The sequence below is a fragment of the Melospiza melodia genome, unplaced genomic scaffold (assembly GCF_035770615.1).
Source record: "Melospiza melodia melodia isolate bMelMel2 unplaced genomic scaffold, bMelMel2.pri scaffold_61, whole genome shotgun sequence".
Taxonomy (NCBI): Eukaryota; Metazoa; Chordata; class Aves; order Passeriformes; family Passerellidae; genus Melospiza; species Melospiza melodia.
In genome coordinates this window covers 3,262,175-3,287,669 of record NW_026948800.1, presented here as the reverse complement: position 1 = coordinate 3,287,669, position 25,495 = coordinate 3,262,175, and the positions used below count along the sequence as shown (strand labels likewise).

Here is a 25,495-nt window from a genome sequence, read left to right as displayed (position 1 = left end):
AAGGTAATGGCAACTGCCATTAGGGAAGGAAACCAGCACATGAAGAACAACCCAGGTAAGGGAGGGGGATTCTAGTGTGGGAAGATAGAAGGAGGGGAGATGCAGCTCCTTGGGACTGGGCACAAAAAGGTGAGTTTGGGAAACAGGGGAACTTAGGACCAGTCTGCTTTTACTGTAAAGAGAATGGACATATTAGAAGGAATTGCCCCCAGAAAGAAAAGGGTCTATGAGACTGGGCAAAAAGGAGAAGTGGAAGACTAGGGATGTCAAGGGCTCTACCTTCTCATGACAGACTACCATCAGGAGCCCTTGCTAACTTTAGAAATAGATTCCAGGAGAAAGAATTTGAATTCTTAGTAGACACGGAAGCTGAAAGAACTTGTGTTTGTAGAATCCCAAAGGGGGCAAGTAGTAGGTGCAAAAGGAGAGGAGTTCAAGGTCTCAGTTTTAAAGGAAGTAAAGTTTGAAGGGGCAAATAAAGTAGGAATCAGGGATGTTCTATTAGTTCCAGAGGCAGGGTGCAATCCATTAGGGCAGGATTTACAGGTGCATTAGCAGTTAAGCATTGGAGTACTCTCAGAGGAAGGAAAAATGGTAGTTAATCTTCTCCCATTAAGGGAAGAGGATGAGGGCAAAATTCATGAGATGATGTGGGCAAAACTGAAAAATCAAGGCAAATTGAACATGAAACCTATAGTAATAAAATGAATTGATGAGAGCCATCCAGTCCAGGTACGACAATATCCACTCTCCCTGGAAGGGAAATGAGGACTACGGTCGGTGATCCAGGACCTACTTGAGGACAGGACCTTAGAACCTTGTATGTCCCCCCATAATACACCCCTATTACCAGTAAAGAAGTCAGATGGGACTTACAGGCTTGTCCAAGATTTGAGAGAAGTGAACAAAAGAACTCTGAATGGATGCCCAGTAGTGCCTCACCCCTATACACTACTATTATCCCTACAGCACACCAGTGGTTTAGCATGACAGACCTAAAAGATGCTTTTTGGCTGTGCCCACTGGCAGAGGAAAGTAGAAGTAGGGATACATTAACGTTTGAATGGGAAGACCCTGATTCTGGGAGGAAGCAACAGCTTCAGTGGATTGGGTTATCCCAAGGGTTTTCTGAATCCCCAAACCTCTTTGGTCAAGCCCTAGGAGAAATAATACAACTCTTTTCCATTAAACCTGAGATAAAGCTCATCCAATATGTAAATTATTTGCTTTTCTCAGGATGGGAAGAAAAAGAAGTTTGGGAATCCACCATAGTGTTGTAAATTTTCTGGGGAACCAAGGACTTTGGGTATCAAAAGGTAAACTCCAATTTGTAGAGTGGGAAGTAAAGTTCCTAGGACATGTGATTTGTCAAGGGAGCTGGTGGCTGAACCCTGAGAGAATTACAAGGATAGTGTCACACCCATGGCCAAAAACTAAGAGAGAAGTCAGAAGGTTTTTAGGCCTGTTGGGATATTGTAGGCTATGGATTGAAGAATACATGCAGACCATCCAGTTCTTGTATGAAAAGTTCGTTGAAGAAGAGATTAGATGGGAAGAAGATGAACAAAAGTTTGAAGCTTTGAAGCAAAAATTAGTCAGTGCATTGGCACTGAGTCTTCTTGCCTTAGACAAACACTTCTATTGTTTGTCGATATAGAAAAATGGGTAGCACATGGAGTGTTAGCCCAGGACTGGGGAGGATCCAGGAAACCAGTGGCTAATTTATCAAAATTACGAGACCTTGTCAGCTGGAGGTGGCCAACCTGCATTCAGGCTGTGGCAGTGACTGCCCTGCTCCTAGCAGAAAGCAAAAATTAACTTCTTGGGGAAAATTGAAGATATATATCCCAAACTCAGTAAGGAGTATCCTGAGCCAAAAGGCTGAGAAATGGCTCACTGATTCCTGAGTGCTAAATTATGAAGCCATCTTAATACAAAATGGTTTAGAGCTAATATTGAGTAACCAAATCAACCCTGCCCAGTTTTTGTATGGAGAACCAGATGAGAAACTAATACATAATTGCCTAGAGGTTATAAACTATCAAACTAGAGTAAGAGAGGACCTAACAGATCAACCACTCCAAGGTGGAAAACAATTGTACATCGATGGATCTTCCCGGGTAATAAAGGGGCACAGGGTATTGGGGTACGCTATAGTGCATGAAGGGTTGGTGGCCATAAAAAAGAGAAATTTACTTTCCAACTGATCAGCCCAAGGTGTGAGCCATATGCCCTAAAGTGAGCTCTGGAAATATTAGCATGGAAATGGAGAACAACATATACAGATTCAAAATACACTTTTGGCATAGTGCATACCTTTGGAAAAATTTGGGGAGAGAGGGGACTATTCAATTCAAAGGGAAAGGGACTATTTAACAAAAAAATTATTTTACAAGAGTTAGAAACCTTACAATTACCAGAGGAAGTAGTGGTGGTTTATGTTAAAGGACATCAAAAAGGGGAGCAAGGGATCAACTTAGCCAATTTAGAAGCTAAAAATGCAACTGAATCAGAGACAGAAAAACTAATAATAGAACTAACACCCATGAGAGAAATGCAAAAAGTCCTGATATTCAGTGGGACATAAAAGGAAGAACGCCTCAAAATGGGAGCCAAGAAAAATAACAAAGGGAAGTGGAGATTAGCAGATGCGAGGCAAATGTTGAATAAGGCCTTTGCCAGGAAAATACTAGAAGGCATACATGGAACAACACACTGGGGTACACAAGTGCTAAGTGATCAATTTCTAAGGGATTGGGGATGCAAAGGAATTTTCAGAATAGCTAAGCAAGTAACTGGAGGGTGTGTGATATGTCAACAAGTAAGTAACAAAATTATTAGGAGAACACCCAGGGGAGGTTGAGAACTAGCCTTAAGGCCCTTTCAAAACATCCAAGCAGACTTTACTGAGCTTCCCCAGGTACAATGGTGGAAGTTTTTGCCAGTGATAGTAGAACACGTGACTCATTGGGTAGAGGTGGTACCCACTGTGAAAGCCAATGCCAATGTTGTGAGTTAAACCCTTCTAGAATCAATCAGTCCCCGATATGGAATGGCAAACAGGATTGATTCAGACCACGAAACTCATATGACATCGAAGATATTGCAGAAAGTTGTTCAGACCCTGGGAGTAAAATTGGAATTACACGCTCCATGGCGTCCACAGAGTTCCGGTCAGGTTGACAGAATGAATGAAACTTTTAAAAGAGCTCTAGTTAAGCTAATGATTGAAACCCAAATGTCATGGACAAAATGTCTCCCTTTGGCCTTAATAAGAATTAGAACCCAGCCTCGTCAGGTCTGGGGGTGTCACCCTATGAAATGATGTTTGGGTTACCCTTCCGGACCTCACCCCAGAAGGTTGCCACCTTGTGGGATCTCAGCGCCTCAGGACTGAGGTGCAGAGTGACTGAGACCACCCTTGGGGGGCTCGGGAGTCCTGGAATGTTGCCAGAAGTGTCTGGTGGCTGGACTTTGATCCTACACAGGAGACGACACCTGTATGAGGATGGGTGGATTTCACTGGGTGAATGGTGAAGGGATAAGTTAATTAGAGTGAAACACAGGGTTTAGGATTTCTGTACAGGGGGGTCTAAAGAAGTAAGATGGAGGAATTGGGGTGTGTCCTGTCCTTCTTCTTCTTCTTCTTCTTCTTCTTGGCCTCCATCTTCTGTGGTGATGTTGGCACTTTGGGATTGGTTATTACTAAAACTGCACTGGTTAATAAGGGTAAAAAGTATTGGGGAGAAATGATAAATATTGTATACGTAACTTCGAGTATAAAGATAGGTGACTGCCCCGGGGGCTTGCAGTGTGCTCATGGCTGGCTGCTGAGCAGACCTCTGTCGGGCCAAGAGAAAATCTTTTAGACAAACAATTAATAAACACTGAGACCGAGAAAAGATCTGAAGTCTCTTCTCGTCCTTTGAAGCGCGGGCTGTCCAAGGCCACCCCAGGCCTTTCCAGGTCACCTAAACCGCCGAGAAACCGTCACCAACTATGAGGAAGGGGAAACCAATGCCAAGAAATAAGTTATGTCCATAGCACAAACTTTAGAAGGGCTAAGACATAAAGGGGCAATTCCTCAAACTACCACCCTAGATTTCAGAATCTGTAATATTAATCCTGGGGATTGGGTGATCATTAAGTCATGGAGAGATCAGCCTCTAACTCCCCAGTGGGAAGGTCCCTTTCAGGAACTGCTCACCACCAAATCGGCCATGTGAACTACAGAGCAGAGACGGACTCATGGCAACAGAGTCAAAGGCCCAGTAGAAGAGCCCAAAGAGTGGACTGTAACATCCAGGCCAGGTGAAACAAGATTGACTCTCAAGCTGAGACTGAAAGACAACCAGAAAAACACCAAGATGCCCAAAAAGTGGAGTCCAGCTTCCACCAGACACCTGTTTTCCTGTTTTCATGGGTGAGAATTACCAGCATTTTTTGAGGAGAAGTACACAAGGGACTGTAAAAAGTAATGGGACAACTTCTTTAATAAAAGAAGACAAAGGAAGGAGGGCAAAGCTGGGTTGGCCTCATTGTTTGCTGCCAAGAAGGCTCCATAGCCCTGCTGCGGGTAGCAACCCCGTAGGCATGGTAAGGTAGGGACAAAAGGACATACTGGACCTCTATAATTCCTCAATTGTCTTTTAATTCAACAGGGACTCATGGGCAAGACCGAGTTGGCCACTGTACTCACCCCTAAGATACACTGACTGTGGGATCTCAGCACCTCAGGACTGAGATGCAGAGTGACCGAGACCACCCTTGGGGGGCTCGGGAGTCCTGGAATGTTGCCAGAAGTGTCTGGTGGCTGGACTTTGATCCTACACAGGAGACGACACCTGTATGAGGATGGGAGGATTTCACTGGGTGAATGGTGAAGGGATAAGTTAATTAGAGTGAAACACAGGGTTTAGGATTTCTGTACAGGGGGGTCTAAGGAAGTAAGATGGAGGAATTGGGGTGTGTCCTGTCCTTCTTCTTCTTCTTCTTCTTGGCCTCCATCTTCTGTGGTGATGTTGGCACTTTGGGATTGGTTATTACTAAAACTGCACTGGTTAATAAAGGTAAAAGGTATTGGGGAGAAATTATAAATATTGTATATGTAACTTTGAGTATAAAGATAGGTGACCGCCCCGGGGGCTCGCAGTGTGCCCAAGGCTGGCTGCTGAGCAGACTTCTGTCGGGCCAAGAGAAAATCTTTTAGACAAACAATTAATAAACACCAAGACCGAGAAAAGATCTGAAGTCTCTTCTCGTCCTTTGAAGCGTGGGCTGTCCAAGGCCACCCTGGGCCTTTCCAGGTCACCTAAACAGCCGAGAAACCGACAACTGACTATGGGTAGCAGCCACATAGGCACGGTAGATGGGAGTCAAAGCCATACTGGACCTCTGTGATGTCCTTTTGTCCATTCCAAATAAGTGTGTCTGAGGAAAATCTGAGATTTTTTTTCACCTGTTCCCACTGTCCTTGCCCACATCAACAGATGCTGGTGTGACTCATTCAAGAGAGAGAGAAAATTTTTTACTTAATTGTTCAAGCAAAATGACTTAGAGAAAAAGAAAAGGGGGGAGTTTTATAGATGAGTGATTGTATGGCTGACTCTCACAATTAAGGGGTGAATATTAAATATATGTTAAGAGAAGTTTTGTAGATGTATAATTATCCTTCCCCTCCCCCTTTCATTGTTATCACAGGACAGCCTCAGTAGTTGGGGAATTTGGGAGGGTCAGCTTGTTACTATGGCAGCACCTGACCTCCAATCAAGGTGTAAGACAGTGATCTCCGCCACTAGACAGAGAAAAAGGAGTCAATTGACAAGACTTTGGGAGGGGCTAGAGATATAAAAGACAGAGCATCCATTTTGTAGATGAGCACATGGTGACTGAATTCTTTGCTTCTGGCACTGTATTCTTTTCTTTATTCAGTCTTCTGTTGTATTTGAAAAGACATGAAAATCAAGACCCTTCTGTTGTATTTTGATAAGGACTTAATAAACCATTGAAAATATTGAAAGTGAAAATCATGTCTCACATGGGGTTGGGGAATCTGAGGCATGGCTGTCCACACTGGACTCCAGTTCCAATGTATAACTCTTCTGACATGGCCAGACCCCCTTAGGAGAAGCACTACAGCAATATCAGGAACAGAATGCTGCAATCACCTCTTCTCAAAAGAGAAAAGTAATAAAATACAGTCTTTAAAATAGGATTACATATTTCTTAGAAGCTCATTGAAATATTTCTCCGTAACTGTAAAAGGAAATCTTCCTGATGAACTGCTCCAGACCAGAGGGAAATCAAAGCAGAGCCATGGTTTGGCAGGACTTGCCTGATCCTAATGAGCTCTGAGTGCATTTGAAGCTGAGCCCTTGAACCTCAGGGCCTGAGAGGAGATTGCACAAATCTTTCCAGGAGTCAAAGTCAGAGGAAAGCCCCAAAGTGTCTCAAAGCATGAATGGGTCCCACTGAGGTCCCTCTCCAACACAGGCTCCTCATGGACTCCTTGCAGGAGAGAATTGGAGGCCAGGATGGCACAAAAACCTCTCAGAGATGGAGAGTGGAGAAAGAAAAATCCAAAGTACCTTAATACCTTGAGTACCTCAAAGCATTAATGAGCCCCACTGAATGTCAGTACAAAGCTCTCAAGGGACTCATTAAAATAGATAATTGGGGCAATGATTGCACAAACCTCTCACAGAGTCTGTATCCAAAGGGAAACACCAAGTACCTTAAAATAACTGAAGTACCTTGAAGCATTTAATGAGCCCCACTGAGTGTTGTTACTGACAAAGCCTCTCCAGGGACTAATTACAGCAGATAATTGGAGGCCATGATTGCAGAAACCTCTCAGAGACTCCAAGGCAAAAGCCAAACCCAAAGTCCTTTGAAAAACCTGCAGTTCCGGGGAGCATTCAGGAGCCCCCAGGGCCATTCCTGAGCAAGGCTCTCCAGAGACTCCTTCCAGCAGATCCTTGAGGCCACTGGGATGTGGGCTAGGGGGGGATGCTGATGGCAGGACAAGGGGCTGACAGTGCCCAGCCTGGCTGGGACTGTGCCAGGAGGCCCCAGGGCCTCAGCAAAAGGTGTCTCCTCCCAGCCCTTGGTGGCACAGACCCTGCTGTGCCCCAGGGCACCAAGACTTGGCTTCTCTTTGTCCCCACCTGTCATCACTGCCTGCAGTTCTCTGATCTGCCTGGGGCCTGGGGACACTTTCTCTGTTGTGTTCCTCAGTGGGACCCATTAAAAGTCCAAGAAACCTTGGAATTGGATTCTGACTTGGAGTTCTGGAGAGGTTTCTTCAGCTCCCTCTCAGGCACTGATGTTCAGGGCCTCAGCACAAAGCCCCAGAGGCTCATTAAAGTCCTTGTGCTGTGTCTGTGCTGCTGAGCTGGGTTGGGCTCCTGGCACAGAGGCAGCTCCTGGTAACCAAGAAGAGATTCAAAAGCACATTTCTCTTGATGAGCAGCTCTTCTGCCAGCCCAGCAGGACTGGGGCACTGCCTGCAGCCACCCCAAGCACAGCACAGAGGCACAGAGAGCTTCAATCAGTCAGGGCTGGGAAGGGGCTGAGAAGTGCCTGGGGCAGAATCACTGCCAGCCCTTGGCACAGGAACCTCTGGCTGCAGGACAATGCAGCTGCAGCTCCTGGAATGATCTCCTCAAGCTGGAACATCCCAATGCCTACAGACTCTGTGAGTACATTCTCTGATTGTCTCTTGTGCAGAGCAGCCAGGGGTGCCCAGGGCTGTCCTGCAGAGCAGGGTCCTGCAGCCCAGGGTGCTGTGCTGTGGCAGGGACTCTGCTGCCTGCCAGGGACAGCTCTCAGCCAGCCCAGGCAGCTGCTCCCAGTACTGGGGGATAAGATCTGGGTGGGAGGTGACAGCTGGTAAGGCTTGGAAGTGTTCTGCTTGTGTGGGGAGGATGCTGCATTGTTCAGGGCTGCTCTTAGCATGGCATTTAACTGCAGCACATTTCCAAGTATATTATACAGGGAGCATAGCAAGGCAGGGGCTGCATAAAAGTGAAAATCCTACTTTTTTAATATACTGCTCTGGATTGCCTGGATGGAGCCTATGGATTTTCATCTCTCAGTTCAGAATGGAACAATAAAAACATTTTGTCTCAGGTCTGAATAAAGCAGGCAGTGACAGATATCTGCACAGGGCCCCTTTGAGGCAGCATCAGTGTCTCTTTTCCAGCCTCCTCAGGGTTGCTCTGACATTCCTATCAGAGCCTGCAGAGCCAGAGCATCCCCTGGGCAGTGCCTGAGCTGGGAGGGGTCTTCAGGGCAGAGCTGAGCCCCCAGGGCTGGGCTGGGCTCTGGCAGCACTGGCAGGGCCCAGCCCTGGGCACAGGGAAGCAGCTGCTGGCAGGGACTGCTCCAGGCAGCAGAGCCCTGGGCAGGCAGTGGGGGGAAAGAGCCCCCAAGATGTGCTGGGATATTTAAAGTCCTCTCCAATCCCAACTATTCCATGATTACTTTTCTTACTGATCCCCATGCCAAGACAGCTCAAATGTCCAACAGCAGCTCCAACAGCCACTTCCTCCTGCTGGCATTGGCAGACACGCGGCAGCTGCAGCTCCTGCACTTCTGCCTCTTCCTGGGCATCTCCCTGGTTGCCCTCCTGGGCAACGGCCTCATCATCAGCGCCGTAGCCTGTGGCCACCACCTGCACACGCCCATGTTCTTCTTCCTGCTCAACCTGGCCCTCAGCGACCTGGGCTCCATCTGCACCACTGTCCCCAAAGCCATGCACAATTCCCTCTGGGACACCAGGGACATCTCCTACAAAGGATGTGCTGCACAGCTATTTCTGATTTACTTCTTCCTTGGAACAGAGCTTTCTCTTCTGATCATCATGTGCTATGACCGCTACGTGTCCATCTGCAAACCCCTGCACTACGGGACCCTCCTGGGCAGCAGAGCTTGTGCCCACATGGCAGCAGCTGCCTGGGCCAGTGCCTTTCTCTATTCCCTGCTGCACACAGCCAATACATTTTCCTTGCCCCTGTGCCATGGCAATGTCCTGGGCCAGTTCTTCTGTGAAATCCCACAGATCCTCAAGCTCTCCTGCTCAAATTCCTCACTCAGGGAACTGGGGCTAATTGCAGTTAGTGCCTGCTTGCTATTTGGTTGTTTTGTGTTCATTGTTTTCTCCTATGTGCAGATATTCAGGGCCGTGCTCAGGATCCCCTCTGAGCAGGGACGGCACAAAGCCTTTTCCACCTGCCTCCCTCACCTGGCTGTTGTCTCCCTGTTCATCAGCACTGTCATGTTTGCTCACCTGAAGCCTCCCTCCCTCTCCTCCTCATCCCTGGATCTGGCTGTGTCAGTTCTGTACTCAGTGGTGCCTCCAGCCCTGAACCCCCTCATCTACAGCTTGAGGAACCAGGAGCTCAATGCTGCTGTGAGGAGACTGATGACTGGGTGCTTTCAGGAACATTAAACTGCTGGTCAATTTCTGCAAATCACTTGTAATAAAACTAGTTTTTGATACTTCTTGTTGGTTTCATTTTGGAGATTTCTTTGTTTTAGTTTTTCCATTCTGTCCACAAAGAAACATCATTGCTTGTGCTATTTCTCATTTTGTTTCTCTCCACCTTCTCTGTGGCCACAGACTGTGTCAATGGGGGACTGCACTCTTGGTGTATTTAAAGGAAGTAAAGGATGTCCCAGCAAAGTTTTCTGCAGAGATGCCCTTTTGTTGCCTTCTCTGGAGCTGCAGCAGCAATGTCTGTGTGCAGAGCTGGGGGCAGATCAGTGCTGGCACATCAGCCCTGCTCCTGCTGGCCACACCATTCCTGAGCCAGGCCAGGAGCCATTGGCCTTCTTGGCCACCTGGTCACACTGATGGCTCATGTCCAGCCTGCTGTTCATCAGTCCCTGCAGGTCCCTTTCTGCCTGGCTGCTGTTCAGCCACTCCATCCCCAGCCTATAGCACTGGGGTCAAATTGCAGGGCCTGGTACTTGGATTTTTAAACCTGAAATTGCTGGATTCAGCCCCTCAATCCAGCCTGTCCAGGTCTCTCTGCAAAGCCCTTCTATGCTCCCACAGATCAACACTCACATCCAGCTTGGTGTCATCTGCAAAGATGTCCTAGGTTCCAGGGGGCCCCTCAGTGTCACAATGGCCTCTTGGTTACACCACGCCCTGCACTGTCACACTGTTCTCCTTGGGTCCATGAGACCATGCAGAGCAACAATGGTCTCCTTGGTTCCGTGGGGCCCCAAAATGTGACAATGGACTCCTTGGTTCCATGGGGCTTCACATGTTCTTGTTGGTGCTGCAGTTTCACAGTGGCCCCTTGGTTCCATGAGGCCCCAGAGTGTCACAATGGCCCCATGGGTACATGAGGTCCCACACTGTCACCATGGTCTCTGTAGTTCCACAAGTCCCCTCAGTGTCACAATGGACTCCTTGTTTCCACGAGGCCACACAGTGTCACAACGTTCTTCCAGATCCCCTGAGGCCCCCTCGTGTCACAGTGGCCCCTTGGTGACACAGGATCCTGCACTGTCACAATGTCCCCTTAGTTCCATGAGGCCCCGCAGTGTCAGAATGGTCCCTTGGTTCCACTGGGCCCTGGAGTCTCCCAATGGTCTCCTTGGTGTTCTAGTGTCAAAATGGTGAAACCCCTTGGTTACACAAAGCCCTGCAGTGTCACAATGGCCTCTGTGGTTCCACAAGGACCCAGAGTGTCACGGTGCACTGCCTGGTTCCATTTGGCCCCAGAGCACCACAGTGAACCCCTGGTTCTGTGGGGCTGCATGGTGTCACCACGGTCCTCTAAGTTCCATGAGGCCTTGCAGTGTCACAATGGCCCCAGAGTGTCCCAATTATCAAAGAATGACATAATCAAATAGACTGGAAAAGACCTTTGGGATCATCAAGTCCAACCAATGCCATCCTGGCATAAATATTTCTGATTAAGGCAATTGTGTCCAATTATTACCATAATAGATAATACATATTTATATAAATATATCTGCCCATGACAGGAACCCTGTTAATGTCTGAGACATCCTGGGTCTTTGGCAGCCTGGGGACTCCTGGGATGTCACCGTGGAGCCCCCGGGAGTGCCTGTGAGAGTTCGGTGCCTTTGCAGCCCAAGGTCCCCTGGGATGTCACCATGGAATGGCTGAGACTGCCTCTGACGAGAGGGCTCTTTAGCATCCCCAGAAAGCCCTGGGAGGTCTCCATGGAGCCCCTGTCTCTGCCTGTGACATTCCAGCTCTGGAACAGCCTGGAGACTCTTGGAAGGTCCCCATGGAGCCCCTCTGAGGGCCTGTGACAAATCTGATCCTAAGCAGGCAACCATCACCAGGCCCCTGTTGCTATGCTCAGTCCCTTGGCAGCTCCATGGAGACCCCATGCCAGGGGTGGTTGCCATGGACACCAGCTCAGATCTGCAGCCACAGCCCATTGCCATGGCAACCATTGGCAGCCCCATCCCCAGGCTCATGGGATCCCAGAATCACAGAATTGGCTGAGCTGGGATGGACCCATCAGGATCCTCCAGTCCAACTGCTGGCCCTGCACAGAACACCCCAACAATGCCAGCCTGGGCCTGGCAGCGCTGTCCAAACGCTGCTGAAGCTCAGAGAGCCCTGGAGCTGGGACCCTTCCCTGGGGAGCCTGGGCAGGGCCCCAGCAGCCTCTGGGCAAAAACCTTTTCCTGACATCCAACCGGAGCCTGCCCCGACTCAGCTGCAGCCGTTCCCCCCACTCCTGTCCCTGGGCACCAGAGGGAAGAGGTTCCCACAGCCCCAGCCAGGGACCCGCTCCCAAGGCTGTTGCCATGGCCACCAGGGCTGGCACCAGCTGGGATGCTCGGTTTCCAGGGGCTGGGGTGCAGGAATGAGATTCCCCAATTTTCTGCTCCTGCTAAAATCGCGCTGCCCTCGCTGCCCTCCCGCCTCCCATGGAAAGCACAAAAGGCAAAGATCCCAGCATGGAAGAAGAACAATTTATTGGGAACAGCAACCAGATAAGGAACAAACTGGAACAGCAACAACACTGATAACAGAAAGGATCAGAAAAACTATTTACAGGGAAAATTACAACACCACCTACTGTCTCTTTCCAGCCACATATTCACTCCTGCCTGGAAAGGACACCCTTCTCCTCAGGGGAGGGAGGGAGACAGTCCCTTTCCTGCCCCTAGCAATAACCTGATGTGGGAGTGAATATAATGACACAACCATGGCCAGACCCTCATGTTCTTGGACCCATATCATGTCATTGGCAGGGACAGGAAAAGGGACAGCTGTCTTCCCAGCATTGATGACAGGGAACATGGATCACCAGGGCTCTTCCCAAAGGGGATCTTCCAATGGGGGATGAAGCTGGAGCAGTGCAAGAAGCTTTTCCTGCAGTGGGGGCATTTGCAGGGCTTCCCTTACCGATGCCTCTGTTGGTGTTTGGTCAAATGAGAGCTCTGGGTGAAGCTCTTCCCGCACTTGGGACACTCGTAGGGCCTCTCCCTGGTTTGGATGCACCAATGGGTAACAAGGCTGATGTTTTCTCTAAAGCCCTTCTCACACTCAGGGCAGCGGAAGGGCCTCTCCTCTGTGTGAATCCGCTGGTGCCTGACGAGAGTGGAAGTGGTGTGAAACATTTTTGGACACTCGAGGCACTCGTAGGGCCGTTCCCCGGTGTGGATGTGTTGGTAGGTGATGAGCTCAGAGCTGCACCTGAAGCCCTTCCCACACTCCAAGAACTTGTAGGGCTTCTCCCCATCATGAAGCTGCTCCTGGGCCACCAGCTCCGAGCCCTGGCTGAAACTCTGTCCACCTTCCTGGCGAGGGTGGGTCTTTCCTCCTCAGAGCAACCCAGGCTGGGTTTGGTGCCCCTCGTCCTGTCGGACCTCTGGGACTTTTCCTCTCCATTGGATTCCTGCGCAATAGAGCTGCTCAAAGTGGACTCTTCCATGAGGTTCTGCTGTGGGGATTTTTCCTCCCTGGTCTCCATCCTCTGCTTCTTGCCTGCAGGAGGAAGGACAAGGACAGGATGGGATTTGCCTCCGTGCCACAGGGAAGGAGAAGGAGATGTCCCCAGTGCTTCCCCGGCAGGATGGCATTGGCAGCAGGGTTGTCCTGCAGCCGGGGGCCGTGCTGGGCCGGGAGATGGAGCAGGAGAGAGGGGGAAAGGGGCACTGACTTCTTCCTCACCTGCCTGGGTGTCCTGGGGCATTGTCTCAGTTTAAATAGACAGGTGTCTGCTAAGAAAGGCAAGAGCCTCCCTTGAAATGGAAAAAAGTAAACAACCTCCTTCCGAACTGTTATAATTTTGAAATTATGGGGCTCTAAGGCAACAGATATGGGACTAGGAATAACAGTTATGTAGCCGGAAAATTAAAATATAAATGCAATACTACAGAGAAAAAACACCGACAGATTCAGAATACGACCTGACACCCTGTGGGTCACAGTGGCAGTGACAGTCCCAATAAACGGTGGCTACAGTCTGCCTGCAGTGACAGGTGTGGCTCTGTTGAAGCAGGGATCCTGTAGGAAGGTGGCGTTTTCCTCTGAAGATCCAGTGGTGGTGGTGTTTGGCCCGGTCTTCCTATGGGAATCCTGTGGAAAAGGCTGACTCTTGTCTTCCAGCCCTCTGATTTTATCCAGATAGGAATGCTTGGCTCCTCCCTCTGGGCAGAGCTTCTCACAATGGGATGATGGAATTTTATCAGTCATGCAGTGGCACTCAATGGCCCATTAACAGAAGATATCTCCTGGGAGGGAGGATGGGTTTTGGAAGAGATAAAGAAAACTGCCGAATTAACAGAAGGTAACTGCCCCATCAGATAGGAATGGAATACATGCCCCATGTTCAACTTAAGATAGCTGGGAAATGCTTTGCAGAATTCTGTGTCTGTGTCTCTGTGTTCGTGTGTATTTTACACTCAAAGTCCCCCAAATTTCCAAGAAGTTTTCCCAGGGGTGTTGTCTTCTCCCTGTGTCCATCTGCACCTCCCTATGTCACTCTGTCACTGTCACCTCCACACATTTCTGAGCCCACTGGTGCCTTCCAGGTTTGCACGGAATCCCTCCCTCCTGCCCTCCAGCACCAGCAATGACCATGGCAGGGAGCTCAGAGCAGGAGCACCCAGGCCAGGGCTAATGCCAGGATCAGGAGCACCTGGCCGAGGCAGGAGGAATCCCCCATTCCAGGGGGTGCAAGGGGAGCACCCGTGTCCCCTGCAAGCCCCAGGGCTACAGACCAGGGAGGAGATGCCTCAACTGCCTCAGCTGAATTGCTTCCCTCAGCCCTTGGCCCGGGAAGTCTCTGGCTGGAGCACAATCTCTAGAGGAGAGTTCCCACAAGGAAGATAAAGAAAGGAATTGTTTCTTCCCTTTCTCTCATCCCTGCCCCATGTGCTGATTTTCTTGTCATCTCTTATCAAAACCAACAAAAGCGCATCTGCAATGAGGTGTTTCCCAGGGTCAGTTCCTAAATGGGGCCAAAGGAAGGTTTCCTGCCACAGAAAAAGTAAGCAATTTGGGATTTGTTCAGACAGTTGAAAACATGACAATTTCTAAGCACTGGAAATCTAGAGACTATAAAAACAGAGTTTGCAGTTTTAATGGTCTCTCCCTCCTCCCACTGATTTGTCACATCCCAACTCCAAAGGAGCAGATTATGGAAAGAAGACTCCAACAGCGGGTGTTGGAGGCTTAATCCCAGAGACAGGAAGAAAGAGTTAAATTGGGAAAAGATCTCCAATTGTTTTCCTATCATAATGACGACAAATAGCTCTGTAGTCCATGCGCAATATCTAGATGAAGAGGCACGTTCCTGGTTTTTAATGCCAAATTGCAGTACTTTGGAACATCTTTCTGGATGAGAACAAACCACAGGCCAATAACTGACCCACTTTTTTTTTAATGATTTCCCAAATCAGAAATCATTCAAATTCTACCAAGATGTCTTTCTCTGCAAGTGTCCCAGATTGCAAGGCAAGATGCATTCTATTTGCCATCTGTATGGCAGTTTTCCTTATCTCTTCCACAACCACTCCTCCCTCCTGGGGGGACATCTGCTGATAACAGGCTATTGAATGTCACTGCATGACTGATAAGAACTACAGCATCCCATTGGGAGATGCTCCGCCGAAAGGGAAGAGCCAAGCATTCTAGCCAGCTAGAATCTGGAGATTCTGGAATAGCAGCACAACTTCTCCACTGGATTTCCCAGAGGAACAGCGGCTGCCTCTTCTTCCACTGGATCCTCAGAGAAAGAATACACCCTTTTCTACAGGACCCCCTGCTCCAACAGAACCTGACACTCCAGGAGGACTGCAGCCACATTTCCAATTGGATTGCTACCAACACCCTGACCAACACGGTGTCAGGTTGTGTTCTGACTCTCTAAGTGCGGTTTTAGTTTACTGCATTGTTTATTTTATCCTTTTATTTTCTTCTCTATGAAAGAACTGTTATTTCCTGCTCCCATATTTTTTGCCTGAGAGCTCCCCTCAATTTAAAATTTCTAGCAATTCGGTGGTGGTGGGGATTTTACATTCTCCATTTCAGGGGAGGCTCCTGCCTTCCTTAGCAGGCTCCTGTCTTTCCAAACCAAGACAGCAGGACAGAAGGCCCTTTGATTCCTTTTGTCCCAAGTTTCTCCTGAGTTCATGACTTCAGATGATCAGGAACAGCCACAGCAGCCCAAAAGCAGCTGCAATGAGCAGGATCAAATCCCCAGGTCACCATTAAATGCACTCGATCCACACCTTCCACAGCCCAGCAGCAATTCCTGCCTGTGCCACAGATCTGGCTCAGCCTGAGGGGCATCGCTCTGGTGTGTGCGGGGCCGGCTCCTGCAGGACACAGTGCTGGGAGCCGCTCTGTGTCCCGCAGCTTTAGCATCTCAGGCGCCGCTCCACAGCTGTGGGGCTGTGCCACCACTGTTCCATGGCTGTAGTTCCTGTGCCACCACTGTTCCATGGCTGTAGTTCCTGTGCCACCACTGTTCCATGGCTGGAGTTCCTGTGCCACCACTGTTCCATGGCTGTAGCTCCTGTGCCACCACTGTTCCATGGCTGTAGTTCCTGTGCCACCACTGTTCCATGGCTGTAGCTCCTGTGACACCACTGTTCCATGGCTACAGTTCCTGTGCCACCACTGTTCCATAGCTGCAGTTCCTGTGCCACCACTGTTGCATGGCTGGAGTTCCTGTGCCACCACTGTTCCATGGCTGGAGTTCCTGTGCCACCACTGTTCCATGGCTGTAGTTCCTGTGCCACCACTGTTCTTCCTTTTCTATGCTCACTCCACTGCTGCTCAGAAGCTGTGCTGTGCTGTTTCAGCACGGTTCCTCTGCTCTTTCACGGCTGCTCCACTGCTGCTCCAACACTGCTCATCTCCCACTGTTCCACTGCTCCTTCTCTGCTCCTCCCCTGTACCCCTGGTGTTCCACAGATGCTGCTTCTGTTCTAGTGCTGCTGCCACAGCTGCAGAGTCACAGAGTGGGGAACATTTGGGCAGCACCGCTGTGGTGTCACAGAGACCGGGAAAATGGGACTGGCACAGCTGTGGTTTCTTAGAGAGGGGAACACTGGGGCTGCCACTGCTGTGGTGCCATAGTGAGGGGATCTTTATGGCTGACACCACAGTGGTATCATACACATGGGAACGCTGGGGCTTCCAGTGCTGTCTTGTCATTGAGAGGAGAATATTGGTGCTGCCTCTGCTGTGGAGTCATAGAGAGGAGAATGTTTGGGCTGCCAAAGCTGATGTGTCACAGACAGGGGATGCTGGAGCTCCCACCACTGTGATATCACAGACAGGGCAATGTTGGGGCTGCCAAAGCTGTGGTGTCACAGGCAGGGGATGCTGGGGCTCCGAGCACTGCTGTGGTATCATAGAGAGGGGAGTGTTTGGGCTGCCATCCTTGTGGGCTCAAAGACAGGGGAACCTTGGGGCTGCTACCCCTGTTTTGTCATATCCCTGTTTTACATAGAGAGGGTAATCTTGGGGCTGCCACCGCTGTGGTGTCATACAGAAGTCAATGTTGGGACTGCCAACTCAGTGGTATCACAGAGAGGGGAATGTTGGGGGAGTCACCGCTGTGGTGTCACAGACAGGGGAGCATTTGGGGCTGCCACCCCTGCAGTGTCATAGAGAGGAGAATGTTGGGGTTGCCACTGTGGTGTTGTCATAGAGAGGAGAACACTGTGGGTGCCACCTCTGTGGTGTCACTGTCAGGGAAACACTGGGGTTGCAATTTCTTTGCTGTCATAGACTGGGGGACATTGGTATTGCCACTGCTGTCATGTCACAAACAGGGGAAGTTTGAGGTTGCCACCACTGGGGTGTCACTGACAGGGAAACACTGGGGCTGCAAATGTTGAGGAGTCACAGAGAGGGGAATGTTGGAACTGCCACTGTGGCGCTGCCATAGAGAGTAGAACTTTGGACGGCCATCCCTGCAGTGTCATAGAGAGGGGAACTTTGGGGCTTCCACTGCTGCGGTGCCACAGAGAAGGGGACATTGGGACTGCCACAGCGGTGGTGTCACTGGGAGAACTTTGGGGCTGCCACCACTGTGGTATCACAGACAGGGGAAGGTTGGGGCAGCCACTGCTGTGGTATCAGAGAGAGGGACGTGGGGCTTCCACAGCTGCAGTGTCACAAAGAGGAGAAAGTTGTGGCTTCAACTGCTGTGGTGTTACAGAGAGGGGAACGTTGGGGCTGCTACTACTGTGTTTTCATAGACAGGGCAATGTTGGGTGTGCCACCGATGTGGTGTCATAGAGATTGGAACATTGGTGCTGCCAGCACTGTTTTCTCATAGAGAGGGGAATATTTGATCTGTCACTGTGTTGGTGCCATACAGAGGGGAACGCTGGGGGTGCCACCTCTGTGGTGTCACAGAGAGGGGGAAGAGGGGTGGCACAGCTGTGTTGTCACAGAGACAGGAACACAGGGGCTGCAACCACTGTGGTGTCACAGAGAGGAGAATATTGTGGCTCTCACTATTGTGGTGTCACAGAGAAGAAATTTAGGGCAGCCACTGCTGTGGTGTCACAGAGAGTGGAATTTTAGAGCTACCACAGCTATGGTGTCACAGAGAGGAGAACATAGGAATTGCCACCCTTGTGGTGGGACAGAGAGGGGACCGTTGGAATTGTCACTGCTGTGGTGTCACATAGAGGGGGACATGGTCCTGCCCGAGCCGTGGTGTCACAGAGTGGGGAACACTGTGGCTGCCACCCCTGTGGTGTCACAGACAGGGCAATGCTCAGTCTTGAACCGCTGTGGTATCACAGAGAGGGGAATGTTGATGTTGCCACCACTGTTGTGTCACAGACACGGGAACACTGCCAAACCTCCCCTGGTGCTCTGCCCACTCCAGTGCTGCTCCTCTGTGACACTGCAGGGCCTCCTAGGGACATTGTCACACTGCAGTGTCTCCTGGGGACATTGTCACACTGCAAACCCTCATGGGACTGTAGCGGCCGTGTGACTCTCCAGGGTCTTGTAGAATCCAGTAACTCCTTTGGGGCCATGGGCCTCCATGGAACCAAGAGGAGACTGTGAAACTCTGGGGCTTCATGGAACCATCCATTGTGATACCTCAGGGCCTCATGGTTCCCAGGAATCCTTGTGACACAACAGGATGAAATGGAACCAAAGGGACACTGTGACACTGTGGGTTCTCATGGAATCCAGACGCCCTTTTGACTCAGTGAGACCAGCTGGAAACAAGGATCCTTTGGGATACTTCAGGGCCTTGTGGTATCCAGTGATCCTTGAGACATCATGGGGACTCGTGGAACCACAGGGACCCAGGAACACTGATGACAGAAGGCCTGACAATGTCACAATGGCCCCTTGGTTCCACGCAGCCCTGCAGTGTCACAAAGGCTTCTTGTTTCATGGTACCCCACAGTGTCACAATAGTCTCCTTGGTTCTGTGGTGCCCCACAGTGTCCCAAAGCTTTGCTTATTCCATGAGACCTTGTAGTGTCAAAATGGTCTCCAGGATTCCAAGAGTCCCCTCAGTGTCACAATGGCTCCCTGGTTCCATGAGGCTGTGAAGTGACTTAATGATCTTTCCATGGTTCCATGGTTGCATGAGGCCTTGCAATGTCACAGAGGACATTTGGTTCCATGGGGTCTCATAGTGTCACAATGGCCCCTTGTTTCCATGACACCCCAAAGTGCCATAATGGTCTCCACAGTTCCATGAGGCCCCTTGGTGTCACAATGGACCCTTGGTTTGATGGGGCCCCTCAGTGGCACAATGATCCCTACATTCCATGGAGTCACACAGTGTCAGTACTGTCCCCTTGGTTCCATGGGGCCCAGCAATGTCACCGTGGTCTCCATGGTTCCATGAGGTCCCAGAGTGTCACAATGGTCCCTTGGTCTCACAGGGCCCCACAGTGTCACACTGGTCCCTCGGTTCCATGGCCCTGTACTTCTGCATTCCCCCTCCCCTTCTCAGGCTGCCCTGCCAGCTCAGAAATGCTCCTTGGGCCTCAGCCTTGGCCAACAGCCCCTGGGCTCAGCTCCTCTGCAGCTCATCACAAACACTGTCTGCCCAAGGCACTGCTGCTGCCCAACCAGCTCCTGGGTCCTTTAGCAGCAGCCCTGGGACCTGTTTCTGTTCCCTCGGTGGCGTAAGATCCCTGTTCTCACACTGCCAAAGAAAGCTGTTGGTGCCAAGTGTGGCCAGGATGAACCATTGCTGGAACTGAAGCCCCTCTCTTGGGGCCCTGCCAACTGTGCTCCAAAAGGAGCCCTTGGAGCTCTCCTGGGCCAGCGACTCCCTCTGAGTGGGGCCTCTCCCAGCTGGGAACTCTCGGAGCCTGGGCCGATCCCCCCACTCCTTCAGGCTCAACCTTTTGCCCTTTGCTGGGGAGATGCCAAAGGATCCAAAGTGAGCATTGCCTGCCCTCAGGGGAATTGCTCACAGGTGCCTTGCACTGACTCTTTGTGTCTGTGTGCACACAAGAGTGCCTGTGCTGGGGAAATGTGGCAGAAATGCTGCTCTCTGAGGGGTCTGAGTGCCTTGGATGGCTGAGCCAGTCAGGCCTGTAGGTAAGGGTGAGTCACAAACTGTAAGCTAAGTTAAATGCTGCTAAGAGTTTTTCTTTTGCTAAGTAGTGAAGTTTAACATCAGTTATAAGCTAAGCTGAATATTGTTAAGTGTTTTTCCACTGTAAAATCATTAAGTCCTAGGTTATAAGTAAGGTTAAGTACTGTCAAGTGCTGTTATTTTGCTAAATACTGAAGTCTGAGGTATCAATCAAGGCCTGTTAAATTTGAGTTCTGTTTAGCTTTTAGGCTGCATTCATTTTATCCTTGCCCTCACTGTCCTTTAGGCACACATTCAGGTGCAAAAATTTCGACAGTTCTTAGTTAATTTGTGGTTTGATTGCCTGGATTTTGATTGGTTTTGTTGTTGCTTTGTTTCCTTGGTGTGCCTGAAGTGTCCAGTCACCAGCAGAGTGACTCTTGCCACAGAAATCTGTGCTGCTGTCCCTTAATATTCAGTCTGGTTTTTGCTGCTCCCTTGCCGGGGATTTTTTCAGTGCTCTCAAGGCCTCGTTGGTAGCAGGGTGAAGGAGCCCTGGCCCAGGCTCTGGCGCTGGGGGACATGGGGACGCTGCCGGGGGCTCCCTGTCCCCCTGTGCCACCCCTAGGACCCCAGCCCCCATCCCTGTGTCAGGCTCTGGGGTCGATCTCGTGGAACATCCTCTGGGGGAGGCTGCGGTGCCGGGGGCGGGGGGACCCGGGGGGAGAGGGGACCCCACTGTGGACAAGCAGGGTTGGACTGCTCTGGGGGGAACTGTGAGGGGGGCCGGGGCAGAGTGACCTCCCCAGTGACCTCACACAGTCCCTGTGATGTCACACTGCCCCTGTGATGTCACAATGACCCTGTGATGTCACACAGCTCCTATGATATCACATTGTACCCTGTGATGTCACAGAGCTTCCCTGTGATGTCACACTGCCCCTCTGATGTCACACAGCCTCCTGTGATGTCCACAGCCCAGTGTGTAATGTCACAAAGCCATCCTGTGTCACAGAGCCAACACTGGCATATCCCTCTTTGATGTCATACAGCTGTGCTATGATGTCACAGAAAGCTCTGTGATATCACAAAGGAACAAAATGATGTCACTGTCCTGGGATGTCACAGCCTGTTCTGTGATGTCACTCAGACACTCAGTGATGTCACAACCCACTCTCTGATGTCGCAGAGCCACCCTCCATGATAGTAGAGTCTGAAGTATGGCCTAATACCCTACTCTGTGATGTCACAGCAACCTCTGTGATGTCATAACCCCTCAGTAATATCACAGAACCCTCTCTGTGATGTCATACTGCCACTCTGTAATGTCTGTGGAGCCCCGCCTGGTCCAGGCATTGCTGCTGCCGCCCTCTGGCAGCCGTGCCCTGGGGCGGCAGCGTGCGGCAAGGGCCGGGCTGAACCCTGCCGGGCCAGCAGCCCGTGTGGCCACAGCGCCGGCAGCGCTGCTGGCAGGGAGCTGTGCCGCTGGCGCCGTGACAGGCTCTGTGTTCACAGGCATGGCCGGGCGGTGCCTGAGGGGGCAGCAGCAAGAGCTGCAGCTGATCTGCACTGGTGAGTGAGTTGGGTCCCTGGCTGCATCTGTTAAAGAGCAAGCGCATCCAGAGCTAAGGGGCTGCGGGAGAGGCTGGAGAACACAGCCCAGCCCTGCGCTGCCCAGGCAGGGAGAGCTCCACGGGAGCCCAGGAGATGGAGCACGGCCATTCGGGGGAGCAGCCCCGGTTCCTGTCCCATCCCGTCCATGGGCATGTCCACAGGGATGGGATGGGATGGGATGGGATGGGATGGGATGGGATGGGATGGGATGGGATGGGATGGGATGGGATGGGATGGGGCAGGGCCAGGCCAGCTGCAGGCACCAGCCCAGCAGCCCAGCTCCACCACTCACCATCCTGCAGCATCTGCAACTGCTCTGGCTCTGCAGGCTTCTGCGCTGGGGCAGCTGCAGGGCCTTTGCTTTTCTTGCCCCCAAGCACCTTGAACAGACTGAGCAGTCTGCCCACTATCCTGCTGTCTAACCTTTCAAATGCCTTGGCAAAGGCCCAAGTAACCAGGGGCTCCAGTCTTGCCTTGAAGGCATCTGCAACAGAGGAGCCTCAGGAAGGCTACAGGACAGCAAGTCCTGCACTCGAGGGCTCCTGCCACAATGACAGGAGACTCCTGGTGAACGATGGAGGTCACAAAGTCCTACAGCCTGGCCACGAGGGCACCAGCCGCAGGGATGGGAGATGCCTCGGAAAAGCTCCGAGTCACCAAATGCCAAGTTCTGGCCGTGAGGAGGGAACCTGCTGCACTGTGTCACAAAGGGACATGCTGCCACGTGCCCCGGGGCCACCCCCTCCCCACCCAAGGTGCCCCCGCTTGGAAGGAATCCATGGGCCCGAGTGTCTAACACAGCCCTGGACACACCACAGCCTGCCAAGTGCTCGGGGAAGGACTCTCCACGGTGCCCGCACAGCCCAGCTCGCTGCTGCCCTGGAGCAGAGCAGCTTCCAGCAAGCAAGGGGCAAACGCATCTTGCCAAGAGTTAAAACACAGCAGATAGGGAAGATGGCATGAATGTGTGCATAAAGGCCTTTGAATTCACAGCTCTCTGAGAGGCATTTCGGGCTCTCGGCTGGACAGAGATGATCCCCCTCTGTCCTGTGCTCAAAGCGGGGGACACACCCTGCTGCTGGTGCTTGCCTTGGGCTCTGCAGGCCCAGGCAGATGCCAAAGCTGTTCTTCACAGCCTTCTCCCTTGCCATACCCCTCTGCCAAGTGCAAGGGGCCTCAAGGATGGAAAGGAGCGCAGGGAGCCAAAGGGAGACAGCTGCACCTACCTCACTGGGGGCTCCTGGGGAAGCACTTTGCTTGAGAAGCAAGCCCCTCTCTTCCAAAGGCATTTCCCCAAATGTGTCCATTTCCCGGGGAACACCAACGCACACTTAAGAAACCCTGGCAAGGCTCTATTACTTCTGCACCTTGTAGCACAGGCACTCCAGCTCGAGCTCATCTTCCTTCTCCCGAGCCTGTTTCCTTGTGTCCATTGTGGCATGCAGCCATGGGCCCCCTAAAAACAAGAACTGCCCGCTGCCCCTTCAAGTGCCCGAGCTCCTGCCCGCGCTCCCAGCAGCAAAACCAGGCTGTTCCCAGGCAGGGAGCGGAGCCCTGTTCCCGCAGGAAGCTCTTGTGAGCCCCTTCCCCACTGTGCACGCAGCACTTCTGCCTGCCTGCCTGCCCAGAACACTCTTGGCACAGCAGAGCACAAGCTGGCCGGCTCTGGGCTCAGCACAGCCCAAACACAGGCACGGGAAGACACAGCTGTGGCTGTTTTGCAGCCATGCCCCAGAGGGATGGGAAGGGGCCCCTGCCTCTGGTCTCACTGCCCTCTTCCTGTCCCTGTGTAGGGATGGAGCATTGCTGTCCTTTCAGGAAGCTCTTTGTGGAAACTTCCGCCATTGCAAGCTCCTTTGCCCTCCGTGGATGCCGGCACTGGAATCCCTCACGGCTGGGTTCAGAGCACACTCAAGCTGGCTCTTCTACAACTCAGGGTCCTTGTCCCCTTCAGCGTGCTCAGCACGCCCTTTAACTCCACTCTGCTGCACAACTGGAGCAGCGGGACAGGCACCTTTGAAGCCTGAGCTGCCCTTGTTCCTCTCTGTCTGTGCCCGGAACACAGCAGGCAGGAGAAGGGCAGCAGGGCCCTGCGTGTCCCCGGGCTCAGGTTTTGTGTCACTTCAGCTCCATGGAGACGCGGGTCAAGTGAAAAACCCAAACAGTTTATTAAGGGAAAGTAAAGGGAAGGGGCTAGCTGGGAGGTAAAATAGGGCATGGGCAGGGCCTGAGGGCTGCAGGGAAGGAGCTACCAACAGGGAGAGAGATGGCAGGAGCTGCTGGAGCTTCACACAGGCTCAGCTCTGAGCAGCCAGAGCTGTGCCTGGAGCTGCAGCTGGTCACTTCTGCTCTGTAGATTCTCCCATCTTCGATGGGAAATGGAAATCATCGAAGGAGGCCGGTATAGGTATATGTGATGCAGGAGACAAATGAAGTTCTGCAGATCTTCCTTCGAATTTCATCTGAATCCATGTGTTCATGCAGGATGGGCTCTCGTCTTCCCTGATGGCTTGAAGAGCTGGAAGAGAGAGGAACAGAGCCACGGTCAGAGGCCAGATTGAGGGAATCCAAGGAAAGCCTCCTGCCAGGGCCATCCCAGCCGGCTCTTGCCATGGCCAGGAGGGAGCAGGAGACAAGGGCTTCGGCCAGAAGGTGCTGGCCACGGATCCCCCCCGTGTCCCCAAAAGTTCTCCGGGCTGTGCCCCTGCCACCCCTGGTCCGCACAGGCAGCAGAGCCCTGCGCAGCCCGGGCATGGATTGTAGCTGCGGAGCCGGGATGTGCAGCTGCCCCCGGCGGTGCTCGCTGCCATGCGGCTGCCCTGACTCACCCTCAGTGGGGACCCGGAGCTCCTCCTGCTGCCCCATCACGAGCACTCCGGCCACCCCTGCCAAGACAGAGCATGTGGCGGCGCCAGGCGGCACAGCTGCCCGACACGGGCTCTGCCAGCCCTGCAGCCGCACGCCCTCCTGGCGGGCAGGGCTGCTGCCGGGCCCTGCCGCACGCTGCCGCCCCATCCAGAGGGCACGGCTGCGGGAGGGCGGCGGCAGCAATGCCCAGGGCGGGCGGGGCTGCAGCGGCCCGGGCGCGGCTCCCGCTGTAGCCGGGGCAGCAGCCGGGCCAGGGGCAGCGAGGGGCGTGGGGCTGCCGGCTCACCCATGGACCTGACGGCCGCCTCTCGTAGGGGCCTCTGTGGGCTCTGCAGGTGCGGCAGGGCCCAGCGCAGGTGCTCGGCCGCTCGGCTCTCATCCTGCAGCACTGCAGGGAGCGCCGGCAGGGAAGGCTCGGCACGGGCTCTGCCCCTGGGCAGAGTACTATACAGTAAACAGTACTATAATGTTAGAAATGAGAAGCATGACTAGGTCATTATTCAAGCAGCAATCAATTTATTAATTATTTTGGTAAAGTATGAGCAATACAGCGCTGAGTACAGTGGGGGAAGTTTTCCCTCCAACTGCACACGGATAGTTGAGGCTTACCAGTATTTATAGAGGCACTCCTAAGCTTTCTCAGCAGTTTCTAGTCCAAATTTTTACTCATCAGTAGTTTCTCCTTCCAATTTTTACATCACAATTCTATACAGCATTGTGATTATTTTTTCTCAGGATGTATCCCAGAAAAGGAATATCCCAGGTGGTGGGGGGGTCCAACTTCTGAACGAAGAAAGAAGTCTCCCAGCTGGTGGGGTCCAGATTCCAGACATGGCTTTACCTTTTGATTGCAAGGGCTATAAATCTCACAACAGTGATGTCCAGCTTCCCTTGGTCAAAATTGTTAGTCCTTGCGTTGATATTCATATTCATTTCTCAAGCTGCTTTTCACTGTTTTGTCAAGGTGTAAGATAGGCATA

The 25,495-nt window shown here is 51.8% G+C and overlaps 1 protein-coding gene across 1 annotated transcript; it reads left to right on the top strand.

The window, feature by feature from the left end:
• Positions 1 to 8,899: 8,899 nt before the first annotated feature.
• On the top strand, positions 8,900 to 23,674 carry LOC134413921 (olfactory receptor 14J1-like; the record flags this gene model as incomplete). Its single annotated transcript, XM_063147942.1, has 2 exons — positions 8,900 to 9,361; positions 23,441 to 23,674. Coding segments are annotated over 2 exons (696 nt in total), but the record flags the coding sequence as incomplete, so codon positions are not given.
• Positions 23,675 to 25,495: the final 1,821 nt, after the last annotated feature.